The sequence below is a fragment of the Buceros rhinoceros genome, unplaced genomic scaffold, assembly GCF_000710305.1.
Source record: "Buceros rhinoceros silvestris isolate BGI_N320 unplaced genomic scaffold, ASM71030v1 scaffold1192, whole genome shotgun sequence".
NCBI classification, from domain to species: domain Eukaryota; kingdom Metazoa; phylum Chordata; class Aves; order Bucerotiformes; family Bucerotidae; genus Buceros; species Buceros rhinoceros.
In genome coordinates, this window is record NW_010399296.1 from 75,307 (window position 1) to 90,414 (window position 15,108).

Below are 15,108 nucleotides of genomic sequence, written 5' to 3' on the forward strand. Positions count from 1 at the left end.
TGAACTGGGATCGGTCAAAATGACATCTGTGATCACAGTAGTTTTCCCATCCTTCTACCACTAGCACAAAGAACAAAGGAAAAGGGTACAGAAAATTTGCATGTTGCTTCAATTTAACTTTCTAGCTGATAGTGTCAGGATACTACCATGAGAATTAAGTTTAACCTGAAGGAAAATGTTCTTTTCTCTTAGAGGAACTTTGAGGGAGGTAAGAGATTGCTTAAAGACTTTCTGTCCAAAAATCACTACTAGGTAAGACAGAGACTGAGAGAGAGAGTACAAGAGAGCAAGCGGGGGGAGGCTTGCACAGGTCTTTGGTAGCTTGTGAAGTACACAGAAAATAATTTCGTGCATAGAAAAAGGCCTAGGCTTTTATGGGGGTTTTTTTTCCAGATCCAGAAATGCTTTGAAATAGCTGTGAGCTGAGACATGAGCAGAAAGTCCTGAGACAGGGAAAGCCTGGTGACTAGTATTATATGAGCTGTTTTTCCCCTGTCTGAATAGAATTCACAAAATATTTGAAAGCCCAATAAAGGAGAGACACTTTCCAGACCTCTCTGAGCGAAAAGAACAGCTGAAAAATGATCTAAATAGGGGCAGGAAATTGTCCCCCAGGAACTGACCCTAATCTGTATCTGATTCAGGCTGATGATCTTCTGCTGATTCTTTTAATTTGCTGTTTTAATTCAGAGGGGGAATTTTTTTCCTAATCCACACTTAGGTGTGTTCAGCTCCCAGAGTCATTATTTAGCCCAGCAGCACCATTGCCACACAAATCAGCTATTTTTATTTGGTTTTGTTATGTCTGGTTTCTCTACACTCTTTTATCAATCAAAATTACCTTACTCCATCATTTTGCTGATTTTTTTTTTGTCCCCTTCTGCTTACCCTAGAAGCTTCTACCATCAGACTTCAGCAGAAAATTTGGGATCCAGCTGCTGCAGCTCCTCAGAGACTGAGAAGCATGGATGGTACTCTGTCTGGGAAAAATCTCCTGCATTTACTGCAAGGGGAATAAAAGTTGCCTAGAACCCTGCTTGTACAGCATGTAGTTGCCATACTGAGCTAAAGCATCCCCAGGCTTCCTTGCTGATCCTTGAGTCAGCTGTTGTTATCAAGACTTCAGGCAGCAGTAGCTCTCTTAAGAGCAGCAGCATGGACCAATGCCGCCTTGTGCAAATCTTGGTGTTTCCGAGGTTAAAACTTCAGAACTGTTACAATAACGAGCTTAAAATACTTCTTTTGCTTAACTTTGAGAATCATTGCTGGTAAAAGCAGTGGATTCTAGTAGCAAGTCTAGTATTTAAGATTAATGATTAATGGCAGTCTTTCATCAGCATCAAAATGTGTGCAAGTCTGTTAATAATCCTAGTGGGATAACATTCCCCCAGTACAATTTAGGAGTTCTGTGCATGCCAAAAACTTGCTAGATTCTCTTTTCCCTCCAGAAAGTGCAAGAACCTACAGTTTGTATTAACTTACTTGAAACTTATTTAGTTAGTCAGATAAGAAGAAGAAAGTTCATCATCTTCTGGTATTCTTCCAGTCTCTGCATAATGTGCACTTGGGTCTCAACAATTTGGGACTCTGCAGGTTCTGTGCTTGGGTCACAACAACCCCCTGCAACGTAACAGGCTTGGGGAAGAGTGGCTAGAAAGCTGCCCAGTGGAAAAGGACCTGGGGGTATTCGTCTACAGCTGTCTAAATATGCCCAGGTGGAAAAAAAGGCCAATGGCATCCCGGTTTCTATCAAAAATGTGGCCGACAGGACTACGACAGTGATTGTCCCCCTGAACTCAGCACTGGTGAGACCACACCTTGAATACTGTGTCCAGTTTTGGGCCCCTCACTGCAAGAAGGACATGGAGGTATTGGAGCGTGTCCAGAAAAGGCCAACGAAGCTGGTGAAGGGTCTGGAGAGCAAGTCTGATGAGGAGCAGCCGAGGGAACCAGGGTTGTTTAGTCTGGAGAAAAGGAGACTCAAGGGAGACCTCATCACTCACTACAGCTACCTGAAAGGAGGTTGTAGTGATGTGGTGGTAGATCTGTTCTCCCAAGTAACAAGTGACAGGAGGAGAGGAAGTGGCCTCACATTGCGCCAGGGGAGATTTAGGTTGGATATTAAGAAAAATTCCTTTACAGAGAGGGCAGTGAAGCACTGGAACAGGCTGCTCAGGGAAATGGAGTCCCCGTCCCTGGAAGCATTTAAGAGACATGTACATTTTATGTACAAGAGACATAACATTTAAAAGGTGTGTGGCTTAGTGGTGACCTGGCAGTGCAAGTGAGTGGTTGGTTGGACTCGATCTCAAAAGATCTCTTCCAACCAAAATGATTCTGTGATTCGGTGATCAGCAAGAAAATATATTGGAGTAAAAACTTAAATTCCCCTGTAGTTATATCTAGGTTTGACTATAAGAATATGCTGAGCTCTGTGGATAGTAAATACTCCCTTCTGAAAAGAACATTTTGCAAAGCTGTAACAGGAAAATATATATATTTGTGGTAGACTTACGGGTATGTGGGTATGGCAGCTTGACAGTAAAAAGTCATAGATCCGCCACTTAGAAATACCAAAATAAGCTCTGCACTCTGAAGTGGCACTGTAAAATGTCAGCCTTTAGCACACCCAGATCTGCTACTGAATGCAATTGCTCTGCAATGGGTTTCACTGCTTTGAAAAAGTGAGGTTTTGGTCATGCTGTGAGACTCTTGTTTCATAGAAGATACCCGATCTTACACACCAGAATTCACGAGATTGGAAGAGAAGCTTGAATCTAAATATTGTCATGCTTAAATACTCCTAGGGTGATAATTTTTTGCCCAAACACTCCCAGCCAACCACTCTGACATTCAGTCACAAAAGAAATCACAATCTGCCTGTAGACATGCACCTTAGGTTCTTCTGAAGCTAATAACAGTAGCGAACATGCATTCCAGGATGCTAAATTGGACATACTTTGCACGCTTCACTTTTCAGAAAATCTGTTCCACATGTATCATCTAGGAGTGTGCTACAAGCAACGTACCGAACCTTTATTCATTAATAACTAAGGATCCATAGGGATCTATGAAGAAACATTTTTCTTCTTGTTTGATCTCTGAATTTCTGCAGGCTTACAGGCACATTGTTATCAAAGAACTGGAGACCCGTATGATCGTAGATAGAGAAAGCGCTAGCTTCATTATGTCTGTTTAAAAGGTCTGCTGAGAGCAAGGAGGGGAAACAGAATCAGCTCTCAAAGACCATGGATATCCCATAACTTACAGAAAATGTCGTGGGAAGAAAGGATGAGAAAAGAGGAGCTGGGCTGTATTGTGGAGAGAAGGAAACCAACAAAAATAAATGGTGTCAGAAGTGTGTACTAGGAAAGATGGATCAAAAAGAGGTACCAAAAAGCACAAGAAGATAATTCTTTTTGTTATACCCATTAAGTTGCATGAAGACTATCCAAATGTTGCTTTCTTGGAATAATTGTTATGGTTGCTAGACATTTGCTTGTAAATGGAAGGTGCCAGCCCAGTAGTGGCTAGGACAGAAATATATGAGAGATGACCTCTAAATCAAATTGTCAGTCACACTTCAACCTCTTCTGTATAGGGAATTATAGTTCATGCCTTCAGGGGCAGAAGACCTGTAGCTCTGGTTATTTTTATGACTATCATATAGCCTCATTGTGTCAATGGTGTAACAAGCAGTCAGATGAAAAGCAGAAGGAGAGGGATGGAAGGATGGTGCAGACAGGAGAAAAAGTATTGCAAAAAGTAAAATACTTTTAAAACCTGCAATAGTTTTTTATTTTTCTTATTAGATGCGTTATTTTTCTTATTCATGATGCATTTTCAAACTGGCATTGTGGAGCTGTGAAAATGCTCTCTCCATGACTCCTTTTTTTTTAGATATTTTTAGTGTTGTATTATCAGGAGAGAGAGGGTCTGCTGTTACTGACCCACAGCAACATTTCAAAGTAGACACAGTCGCTGGGGAAGAGGAAGTGCAGCCTCTCAGCCTGAAAGATCGGTTTTCAAGCATGGAGAAACCTCTTTGTGCCTCTCTGCTCAGCCTGTAGTGCCCCATCTGCACTATGTGACATGTAATGTCCCGCTGAATGTAATTTCATTGAAGTCTTTTACATAAATTAAGAAATCTAGTTTTTATCGTAGTTTTAAATCTCTGAGATTTGCATTACAGAAACATGAAGTAAGTATTTTGCATAAAGTGAAATGCGTTAAGTCTTAGGACATATATTGTCAACCAAATACTTGTTTTTGCAGAGAGTAGAGCACTATGAAACTAAAGCTAATAGCAAGAGATCTTGAAGCATTTCTGTGTTGTAACAGTCACCACTGGGCAGACAGCTGCCAAACGTCTTGCAATTAATCTGATGCTTACTGGCTTTCATATCCCTTTCCTTTCAGAACCAATGCCCTGAGGCAGAGGAGTTGGTCTTCAGCCATTTTGTGATCTGTAATGACACACAAGAGACACTGCGGTTTGGCCAGGTGGATACTGATGAAAATATTTTGCTGGCTAGTCTCCACAGTCACCAGTACAGCTGGCGCTCTCACAAGTCTCCACAGGTATGTCAAAAACAGCCCTTCAAATGCAGCACTTGCTAAAACTGGCTGGTGGCTGTACGCGTCGATTCTTTGGTTTTCTCTATGGTCTTGACTAATGCTCCAGTTCCGTCAGGAGTCACATGCTGGGGCTGCATCAGAGAGAAAAGGTAAACAGAGTGAGGAAAGCCAGGATTGTTTAGAAGTTACCCGAGGGTAGAACTGGATGTGCACAACCACTCTTTGTACAAACAGCAGTTGTGGAAACTGAAGCTTCTGAAAAAAAGCAAAAGAAGATCGCTTGCCAGGTTTTTATAACTAAGTGATCAGTGTCTGTTTTCTGTGATGTACATTAGAGGTTTGGGGAATTTTTTTAATGAATTGTTTTTACCAGAAGCATCTGTTACTGCAATTGTTTGCAGAACAGGGTCAAACTGGACAAATCTCTCAGCTCAGCATGTGCTTGCATTAAAAGAGTTTTGAAATTGTCAGAAACACCCCACTTCATAGTTTAAATAATGCAGTTTCTGTTTCTGGGGTGTTCTTTTAAGGATAAACACTGAAACCAAAATAAAATGTTTTAAAATTATCATCCGGAAATACTTCAATGAAACCATGTTGTTGGTTTTCTTGAGTGGTGGTGAAAAAATGAACTTTTCGTTTTGATTCAAGAGAGGGCAAGAATTTAAATCTAAAAAAAGAAACAGCAAAGCCATTTCTTCTCTCTTTTTCTTATATACCCAGCTCTTATTGAGTGGGAGGCTAGAGACCTGTGCCACTCCACTTGCTGAGCAGTAGTCCTGCACCGAAGAGTTACTAACATTTTCACAGATCCTAGAAGTGTAGTGGATGGGGGTTCCTAATTCCTCTAGAGCCCTGGGAAATACCAGCATGTGAGAAAGAAAGTGGAATTTGGATGGTAATTCTAAACAGGAGCTGTGCCCACTTTCAGTGCTAACAAATTTCAAGTTTCACTGGGAAGCAGAGGTGGCAAATTTACTGGTATTTTTGTTCATATGTCAGTTGGTGGATAGGCAAAACTACTGGATTTTACATGAATGCCATAATCTGTGCAGAGCAAATTCAGCCAGAGTTAAACAGTTGCAGTAGGCACTGAAGTCAAGGTGTAAGTTAAGAGCGAAGCAGGCTGATGAAGGGCCATCTCACCCCAGTGGCAGAGGAGTTGTTATAAATGCTGTGCACTGCTGTTGTAGAATGCAGAGGGGGACCTTTGGAGACTTAGAGACACTGGAGAACTTCATGTCTTTTGTCATGTTTTCAAAAAGGATATATGTTTTCTCATACAAGCCAAACGGCTGTGATGCCCCAGCCCACAGACAGGTGATCCAAGTGTGTTACTGTGCTCACTGCAACTGGGCAGGTATCAGATTGTGAGACAGGGTCCCTGCTCATCAGGTGACAGTACTCACCCATGGGTTGTGATTGATGTAAATCCCGCTGGTTGTGTGAGGGAGAATGAACAACCAGGCTTATAGAAAGCTAGCTAATGTGACCTATATTTCATAACCAATTATCACTTGCTTTTGTAGCAACCAGCAAAAAAACCGTCTTATAAACCTTTTCATAAACACATAGAAAAAGGAGGAAGTTTTAAAAGCAATAATAAATAAATCCAGAACTTAGTAAGGCTTTTGTCTTAACGATTGTTCTTATTCTTTTTCTGGTTATTTATATAAAATTACTCAGTTGGGAGAATCATTTTTTGACCAGCATTGTAGATAGTTCTACTAATGGTGTAGTTCTGATTAAAGTGTATTTCTAATAATGGTTTATTTCCGATAATGGTGCAAACTGGAGAAAGTTTTGAAAATTAGGATTATCTCAAGCCAAGTAAAAGTAGAAGAGTTGCAGCTTGTTACTGATGCTTTCAGTCAGTTCAGCTGAGCTGCTAAAGACCACCAGCACAACATACAGCATTAGCCATCCAACACCTGGAGAACATAAATATTAAAACACCAATCTTTAGCTTGTCCTTTCTGTCACAGATTTGAGCAGTGCAAAACATTCCATTTTCATGGCCATTATGTAAGTTTCTTACTAAATGAAAAATAAAACTACAGGATGAAAGATAGAAAATTCCAACAGAAAACCCAATGACACGTTAGAGTGTGGCTGAAGTGACAGTAGAAACTTGAGATTCTTTTTTCAGATACTCATTCTTCAGCTGAAAGTTGGTGATGTCAAAGGGTTTCCCTGTTCTGTTTTGTTCTGACCAAATTCAGATTCACTGACGAATTGGGCTGATAAACAGTCAGGAGTGTCATGTTGGATTCCCATGTCCCAGGAGATGACGAAGCTAACAGCTCACTCCTCCTGACTCAACCACATTGCTGGCCAGCAAGCCCTTCCAGTAGAGGGGCTATACCTCCCATGTCCCAGCCCTTGGAATGATTTCAAGAATATTTCTGCTCTTTTAACATTTTTCATCAGCCATCTCTTGCTGGGAAATTTAGACCAAAAAATAGCACTGAGGTAATTGCACTGAAAATATATGGAGAGACGGGCTCTCCTCACACTGCTGAGGTAGAAGCAAGTTTTCTTTACAAAGGTCAGAGATTTAGCATCCATCTATAGCTTTTGTTCGTTTGGTTAATGCTAAATAACAATCACTGTAAATTTAGCGTGCTTCAGAATGGCAGTTCGTCTAAACAGTCTTAGCACAATCCTTTGTCATTTTAGATCATACAAAATGAGCTTGTTTAAATATTATTACAAATGTTGTAGTGTAAATTTTTTCAATGATTAATACAAATCCTTGAAAGGAAAACAATGGCTTAATTAAGACATCAGGTTGTCCCTATTATGCTATGGCACTTTTCTAATTGTTTCCATTCAAAGCTATCTAACAGCTTGTTATCCAAAGGTCAGAATAATGCCCAAGCACGGACAAACCCTCTGAGTGTCATATTCATGGAATGCTAAATGACTTCATAGTTATGAAATTATTTCATTTCTCATGATAATTCTGGACTTGCCAAGTTAGTGAATTTTAAGAACTCTGAGAGCAGATTGTAAGATAAATGTGAAATAATCCATACTTCTGGAGTCAGGGACTTCCCTCCAGGCATTAGTTCATACTTGACTTACTTGACTTACTCTTGGGGATAAAATGAGTTAGGACAAGGTCTTAGATACCACATTCTCTTACTGGGAAAGAAAATCAACTTCCACAACTTCGGCTGGCTCACGTTTCTTGTTACACAGGCACGAAGAAGCAGCGGTTGCCATGAAATACTTTATTTAACCTCTGCAAAATGTTTTTTTAGTATGGCAAGGCAGTTCAGTTAAATGAAAAGAAATAGTTTTAAAAGGATTGTATTTCTTTTACATTCACATCAAGAAAATTTGCAATTTTTGCTAATTAAGCATAGTGAGAGATGCAGTGATTGCCTATTTGAATTATTTAACACAAATATATATATCTAAAGTAAATTATTTTTGTAGTAGCAGATAGTGATATAATGCTTTGTTTACAATTAGAATTAATTTTAATATTAATGAAGCTACTATAGGCTATAATTTAAAATTGCTTAACTTCTCCATGTTACAAAAACAGCTATATCACACCAAGGATTTGGATTTATCAGCAGTTGATGGTGTCCCTCCAACTGTTTGGCTTAACTTAAAGCTCCTTCCTTCCTTCATTTTTTCACAGCCCGGATATTCTGCATTTCAGGGAACCTAACTTTTCTCTTTTAACTTTCACTCCGATTCCTGCAAGTCTCGCTAGTTTGGCTAATATTTCAGTAATAAGCCTGAGGTCCGAAGCTCACTTTTCTACTCTGCTCCATCCCCCATGTTTTCCTCAGATTTCGTGAGGTTTTGACCTTCCTTAGGGATAAGACACCCCCCACCTATATAGGCCCTTTCAGAGCTGGGTTAAGTCCAAAACTTACGATATTTGAGGCTTTAAGCAATTCTAGGAAAAGCTGCCAGACCTCGTGATTTTAATGAAAGTTAGAGGTCTGTTAGATGTCGTTAAAAGGGAAGAGAAGCTACATCACTCCTGTGCTCTACAGACAACACTGCCTTGTACATTATTACTGGATCCAGTCTGTGCTCCTTATCTTGATCGTCAAGTAGCTTTGTGAGATGGGCCCCAGTTATGTCAAAAGTCACGTTTGTCTCCAAGACAGCTGGGGTTTTTAGGAGAAGAACTAGAGCATATGATACATAGGGTAAAAGTCTGATGTTGGAAGAGGTGAGATCTTCCTAGCGATTTACTCAGAGTTGAGGAATTCTATCTTGCAAGACAGTAGGCAGTCAGAGGGTCCCACTAGGGATCACGGCAAATGTAAAAAACAGCTATTCATGTAAGAGTTCCCTGAACATACTCTGCAGAGATTGCTTGCAAATAAACTGCAAAAATCTTCTGTAACATGCTAGTTATTAGTATTTATTTTCCTCACACTCAAACTTCAGCAGAATCTTCTGAAGAAGCAAAGAATGATGGATCTAAAGTCATTATTTTGCTTTCTATGCAAAACATAATGTTGCATAGGGCAAGTCTGCATTTGAAGTAGCAGCTCACAAACTTTTCTCCAAAGTCTTCTCCCAGTATTAAGATAACAGCCCATTTTCACTTTTCACCATCCTTAACTTGAAGCAGCAGGTGTAGTGGGCAGTAGTCAGTTCCTGTGTTGATTTGGGCAATGACTTCAGTGAGAATGTGGCCAAGTTACTGGTTATGAACAAAATAGACTTCTTTCTTACCAAAGTAGCAAAATATGCCTGAAACGGCTCTGTGCTTCTTATTATAGGATTTGAGGGAAAATATCTCTAGTGTTTACTTTTCTGTTTTTCAGAGCATAAAATTATAAATTCTTGAATAAATATTATTACTGCTTAGTATATTGGTAATACCTTCATTGGAACCCATTTAAAGTTTTTTCTTATCTTAGTTTAAATAGTGTGCCTGCAAAGCACAACTTCTGCTAGAATTTTATAAACAGAATTTTTAAAAGCAGTTGTAGATTTCGAAATAGCTTTAAGAACCTCCTCCGCATTCTCCTACAAAAAAAAAAAAAAACTGAGGCCAAATTTTAATTTATGTTGCATATCCAGCAGGATCATAACTTATTGTTATTTATTTCCAAGTTGCCATTCTTTCAGGTTATATAAAGTGTAAGGTGATATACAGTACACCATGGGTTCAAACTTAGAAACTGTGACCTATATATCAGTTATTACTGGAATATTATCCTGTTTCAGTGTTTAGGGATGTTACAGATTCTCCGCACAACCTTCTGTACTTTACATTATTCTCCCCAGGTCATTTACAGAACTTCAGGGGAAAAAAAAACTTTAGGTTATTTTACACTGTTCAAGTAGTGAGAAGTGTATTGTTCCTTTCTGTTGGCATCCTGCATTGAAAATCAGTGGTTATACTATATTATATGTAAGTGATTTTCTAGATACTATCGGGGACAGATAAGGATTGATACTATCCACGAATCACAAGAACCCTCTTAATTTGGGTACGGTTCCTTAACCAAAAGACTCTTCTTTTCCACAGTGTGTAGAGCTAGAACCTACAAGGTTCAGGCCTGCTTCGCGAGTTGTATTGAGGCTCACAACACCTCCGAGGAGCCCCCAGGGGTCAGAGTTTATCTGCTGAGTGTGACCTTTTTTCTGCTAGCCACAGCAGGGGTGATGGAAATTGCTTTCTCCCATGCTCCATACTGGCCTTCTGTCTTACAAGGACCAAAGGCATAGAACTGGTCAGATCTTCCAGGTCCCATGAAAAATTATAGCCAAACTGAAAAACAAACTGTTTTGATGGCTCCTGCAGCTGACAATGTGAAGAATGAACATTTCATTCAGTTTTCCCAAATACTAATAATTTGTTTTATTTTTGCAAGTCCTAATCCTGGTCAAGGACCTCCTTGTATCCTGAAAACACAACTGAAAAACAGCAATTATCCTTCACAGAATTCAGCTCACATCTCCAGGTCTTAATTTCTTTCGGGCTGCTGCATCATCACAATTTTTATTTTACTATCTTGTGTCTTTTAAAATAACTCACTGCTTCCCCACCATTGACTAGGTCCTCACTTACTTTTTCCCAGTCTCTCAGGGTTGAGAGCAATAACCCCTATTCTTCCCAAAAAGCATTTTCTAGTTTCATTTAGAATCATAGAATGCTTTGGGTTGGAAGGGACCTTTAAAGGTCATCTAGTCCAGCCCCCTGCAATGAGCAGGGACATCTGTAACTAGATCAGACAGATGTAATCTAACTACAGTGAAACCAAACTAAGTTCGCTGGATCTACAAGAAAAGTAGAAATCAAATTTGATCACTAACCATTTTGAAGGCACAAGCTTAAAATTATTTATACAGCTGGAAACTGCTGCCTTTTCTGGATAGACTCCCTTCTTAGTCTCAGTTTTAATCCCCCATTTTAGTCTTCATGCCCTTGTCATATGACACGGCTTTATTTACTCAGATTGTATCCTTCACTTACACATCTAGCTGAAAACCTAAGTAAATTTTGAGGAGTGCATGGGAACATTCTCTGAAGGGAAATGATAAAGAATACAACTTTTCTAGCCATTTGCTGCAGTAGGAGCAGCTTCATTTTAGTCTGCCTCCCTAAAGGCAATTTCTTTCCCTTTCAAAACAGAAATCCATAATGGGTCAGAACTACAAAGCCAAACCCTGGAGAAGTCTAGTCAAAACAAAAAACTCTGTGTTGTCTGTTGATATGTTTCCCTAACAGAAAATGGAGGAATCAAATGGTTACACAAATGAGTGCCTATCTTCACATATACAATAGATAGTCTGTTTTAAGTTCTCCCTAAGCTATAAATTTGCCCTTATCATGGATTATATTTGTTAGAATGCTTTTGAAGCCATTGAATATTTTTAGTACCTTTCTGCAATGACTTCTCTTTTCTCCTAGTATATATACCCTACTTAGCCATCTTGTTGAACTTTTTTTAAGCTGAGTGTCTAATAACTACTTAGAATTTACTTAAATCTTACTAAATGAAAGGGAGTTTTATGGCAATTACTGTGAAATCTGTAGTATTAAGTCAGTTAGAGCTCTGCCTTCTTGAGTATCTAACACCATCTATTATAATGTCTTCTGCTAAAATGATGTTAATACCTGATTACTTAATTTTCTAAAATTACTTCAATTTTTATTTCCTGCCATATATCTCTGTATCACTTAGTGTAATTTGCTAAGTACTTTTTCCAGAAATCTCACTGTTTCTCCCAGAGATCCCTTTGTGTTTTCATGGAATGCAGTTTCTTGGCTCAAAAGTAAACTTGTGCAGTACCAAATTCTTATATTGTTATGTCATTAATACAAATATATTGGATATCTTTAAAATAACTTACAAAGGCAGTTCCTTTTGCGTGTAGCATTTACCAGTATACAAATAATATGCTTATAAAACAAGAAATTGCCAATATGTGGTAATAGCTCTTTTTTTATTTTTCTTTCTGAAGCATGAAGTTAATTGCAGACTAGTCATTGTGCGACAAAGAAAATTAGTAAGGCAGCATTTGGGAGCTAATGACTGCTCAGGGAAAGCTGTCAGCGTGTTCCTTGGGAACACTCAACTCATGAGCAAAGCTGTTTTTGCAGGGTGGGGGACGTTCCTAATGTTGGAGCTACATACAATTACAAATCATCAATTATGAGATTTATATGACACTGTATTTTGTATGCCTTCTAGCTGAGACTGACCACTTGGTACCTTTTCTCATTATTTGGCTGTCATTTCCAGCTACCAGTCTGTCCAAAGTAAACAATTTTCTTGTTTCTCTTACTTTTCGTATGTGATGAGATTTATTCCCAGCTGCCTCTGTAAGAAACTGAACTGATTCCAGCCACTGCAGTTGGATTTTTTTGTTTTGTTTTGTTTTTCCTTTTCTGTAACTAATACTTAAGAATCAAAGCAACATGTTTGTTTATGAATTTGAGTGTCCTAGTGCACAGCTTCCCTCAGTGTATTCTTGAATATAAAGCTATGCCCATGCACGTGCGCATCCAGATGCATGCCCATGTGTGCGCACTGGCACATACCAGCCTTTCTGCTTCCATCATAAAACTAATTTGAATCTGAATGCAACAGTCATCACTCTTGCAAATTGAAAAGCCACCCACTTATGGGATGTTATTGTTCTGTGTGTAACTTGTTCTGAGGATACCACAAATTGCAAACAGGCTACCGAGTTGTAATATCTTTGAAAGTTGTTGCTGCGGTTGTTTCTTAAAACAGTGAAAAAAACCCCAACATCCAGCAATTCACTATGTCCAACTAGCCAGATCTATGGCCAGTGCTATCTCTTTTTGGAAGCAAGTCACAGGAGAACATAATATTTACAAGTTTCAATTTTTGCTTGTGTAATAATCAAACTTTGGGCCTGATCCATTTCTCAATTACTTAAATTAATTAATGACAGATGTCCAAAATCAGAGTGAAATTCAACCCTCAAGAAAGAATTCCCACAAGACCTTTGTATAACTGTTTTAAAGGACTTAAGTAATGCTTAGGCTCTTTGCTGGCCCTCTGCAAAGAATAAATTTTACCCAGAATGCTTACTGCTTTAATCCCTTATATAAAACTCACATTCTTAAGTTTGCACAGCCACAAAAGATCTATACAGAGCTAAATAGCCAGATCTTCAGCTGGCGTAAATTTATGTAACTTCATTGACCTACATGGAACAGTACGAGTTTTGGCTACTCTGGCTTAAAAGAATCTCCATGGGATAGAGGTAAGTGTGTATGGTGGGTAAATGGATGAAAGGCTCTTCCAATGATGAAAGACTATATTGCTCTGGAAGTGATTTAAGTTAAACTGGAAAAAAACCCACTCCTTTTCCGGAATAAATCACACAGGGAGTATAATTATGCAGTTAAATTTCTTCTCATGCAGTCAAGCTTGAACTTGCCACCACATTTGTGTAAGAAATTAAATGTTTCCCAGCTCTCAGCAATATGCTAAGTTCTACATTTAACACAGATATATACATGAGCTATACCAGTATACATACAAATGGATTTGTTTCCTCCTTTATTTTGAAGGGAAAAATGTTTGTCATTTTCTGTCTAATTCTGAACGCAAAAAATCTGAGCTGGACCTGCATTGCATATCACCTCGCTGGTAATAAAAGGAGTGGATTTCTAGAACAGTTTCAAGGGCAGTAAAGAAAATCTCTTATTTCCTGTTTTATGCTCTGTAGTCTAGATCATTGTTTTTTTCTGAACTGTTGTGTGCTGGACTTTACCATCCTAAATACACCGTTAAAGCTGGTAGTTTATGGAAATGCATGATGCAGAGCCATCCTACAGCATCATTGATACTTCTGTTTGCATCGGAAAACACAAAATCACAGAATGACCACTCAGAGAACTGGTGTGCATAGCATTCCTGAGTTTTAAAACCAAGAATATTTCTCTCTCATGGGAATTCCTGTGCTACTGCAAGGCGCTTTTTTTCCCAGTTATATATTGAAGTAGTAATTGCTTTCTTTCCAGCTGTTACACATCTGTATTGAAGGCTGGGGAAACTGGCGGTGGTCTGAACCATTCAGTGTGGACAATACAGGGACCTTTATTCGAACCATTCAGTACAAGGGCCAGACAGCGTCACTTATTATCAAGGTTCAGCATCTCAGTGGAGTGCAAAAGCAAGTAAGTATTTGATCCAGTTTGGAAAAAATAACATGAGTAACTTAAACTGTTATCTATTCATTAATTAATTACCTTATTATTTATTCTTTCCTACTGAGATCAGAAAAAAAGTATAACAGTCTTCTGGGGGCATTTTCAGGAGTTTTTACAACTCTCTTCTTCACTTTGATATGGATTTTAGCATTTAAAAGCTCAATTCCCACCACGTATTTTATATGTTCCAGTAAACATCTCTTTGCATGGTTTGTAAGCTCTGACAGCGCAAAGTTACACAGTCTCTTGCATGTATTAAGCTCTGGAGAAGCAGAATTTCTATTTTTTTTTTTTTAGAAGCTCTTTATATCTTATTCTGTGTTGTAAGTCAGGCCTTTATATATGTTAAAAGCGAAAGAAGTAATGACCAATTAACATCTGAAAATGGGCTACTGTGCAGTAGCTTCTCACATACTGTATTTGTAAAAACGCTGCAGTCCTTCTGCCTTTGTTAGCGAAGCCAGAGCATGTGGTGGACATAACATGTTCAGCTCATGGATATGTCAGAGCACCTTATGCTGCGCAACAGAAATACAGCTGATCAGACAAGAACAGTGCCTGGCGTCCCCCTGCTGAGATTTTGCTTGGTAGGTTGTAGCTATGGTGTGCGCCCTCATTGATGAAAAGCAAATGAAGATGGTTGCAGAAGGGATACACTCAGAATGCTGTTCCTTGGTGTAGCTTAGAAGAAGTCAGATACATGTTCTGTGGTAAGTAGTTCAGGTGTGATGGACAGCAACAACTCTGAGTCTAATTTGGTCATTTTCTAGGTGGGTACACTTAAATACAGAAATACACAAACATACTGGAAGGTCTGGATGGCTGGATTGTGATGAGAATGTGAGGTG

At 38.9% G+C, this 15,108-nt stretch overlaps 1 protein-coding gene across 1 annotated transcript in view; it reads left to right on the forward strand.

Moving 5' to 3' along the window:
- LOC104489249 (vacuolar protein sorting-associated protein 13B-like) overlaps nucleotides 1-15,108 on the forward strand; it is a 117,898-nt gene that overhangs the window by 67,776 nt on the left and 35,014 nt on the right. The window contains exons 11-12 of the mRNA XM_010131392.1: nucleotides 4,420-4,581; nucleotides 14,072-14,227. Of these exons, the coding sequence (XP_010129694.1) occupies nucleotides 4,420-4,581; nucleotides 14,072-14,227 (318 nt within the window). The remainder of the gene's footprint in view (nucleotides 1-4,419; nucleotides 4,582-14,071; nucleotides 14,228-15,108) is intronic.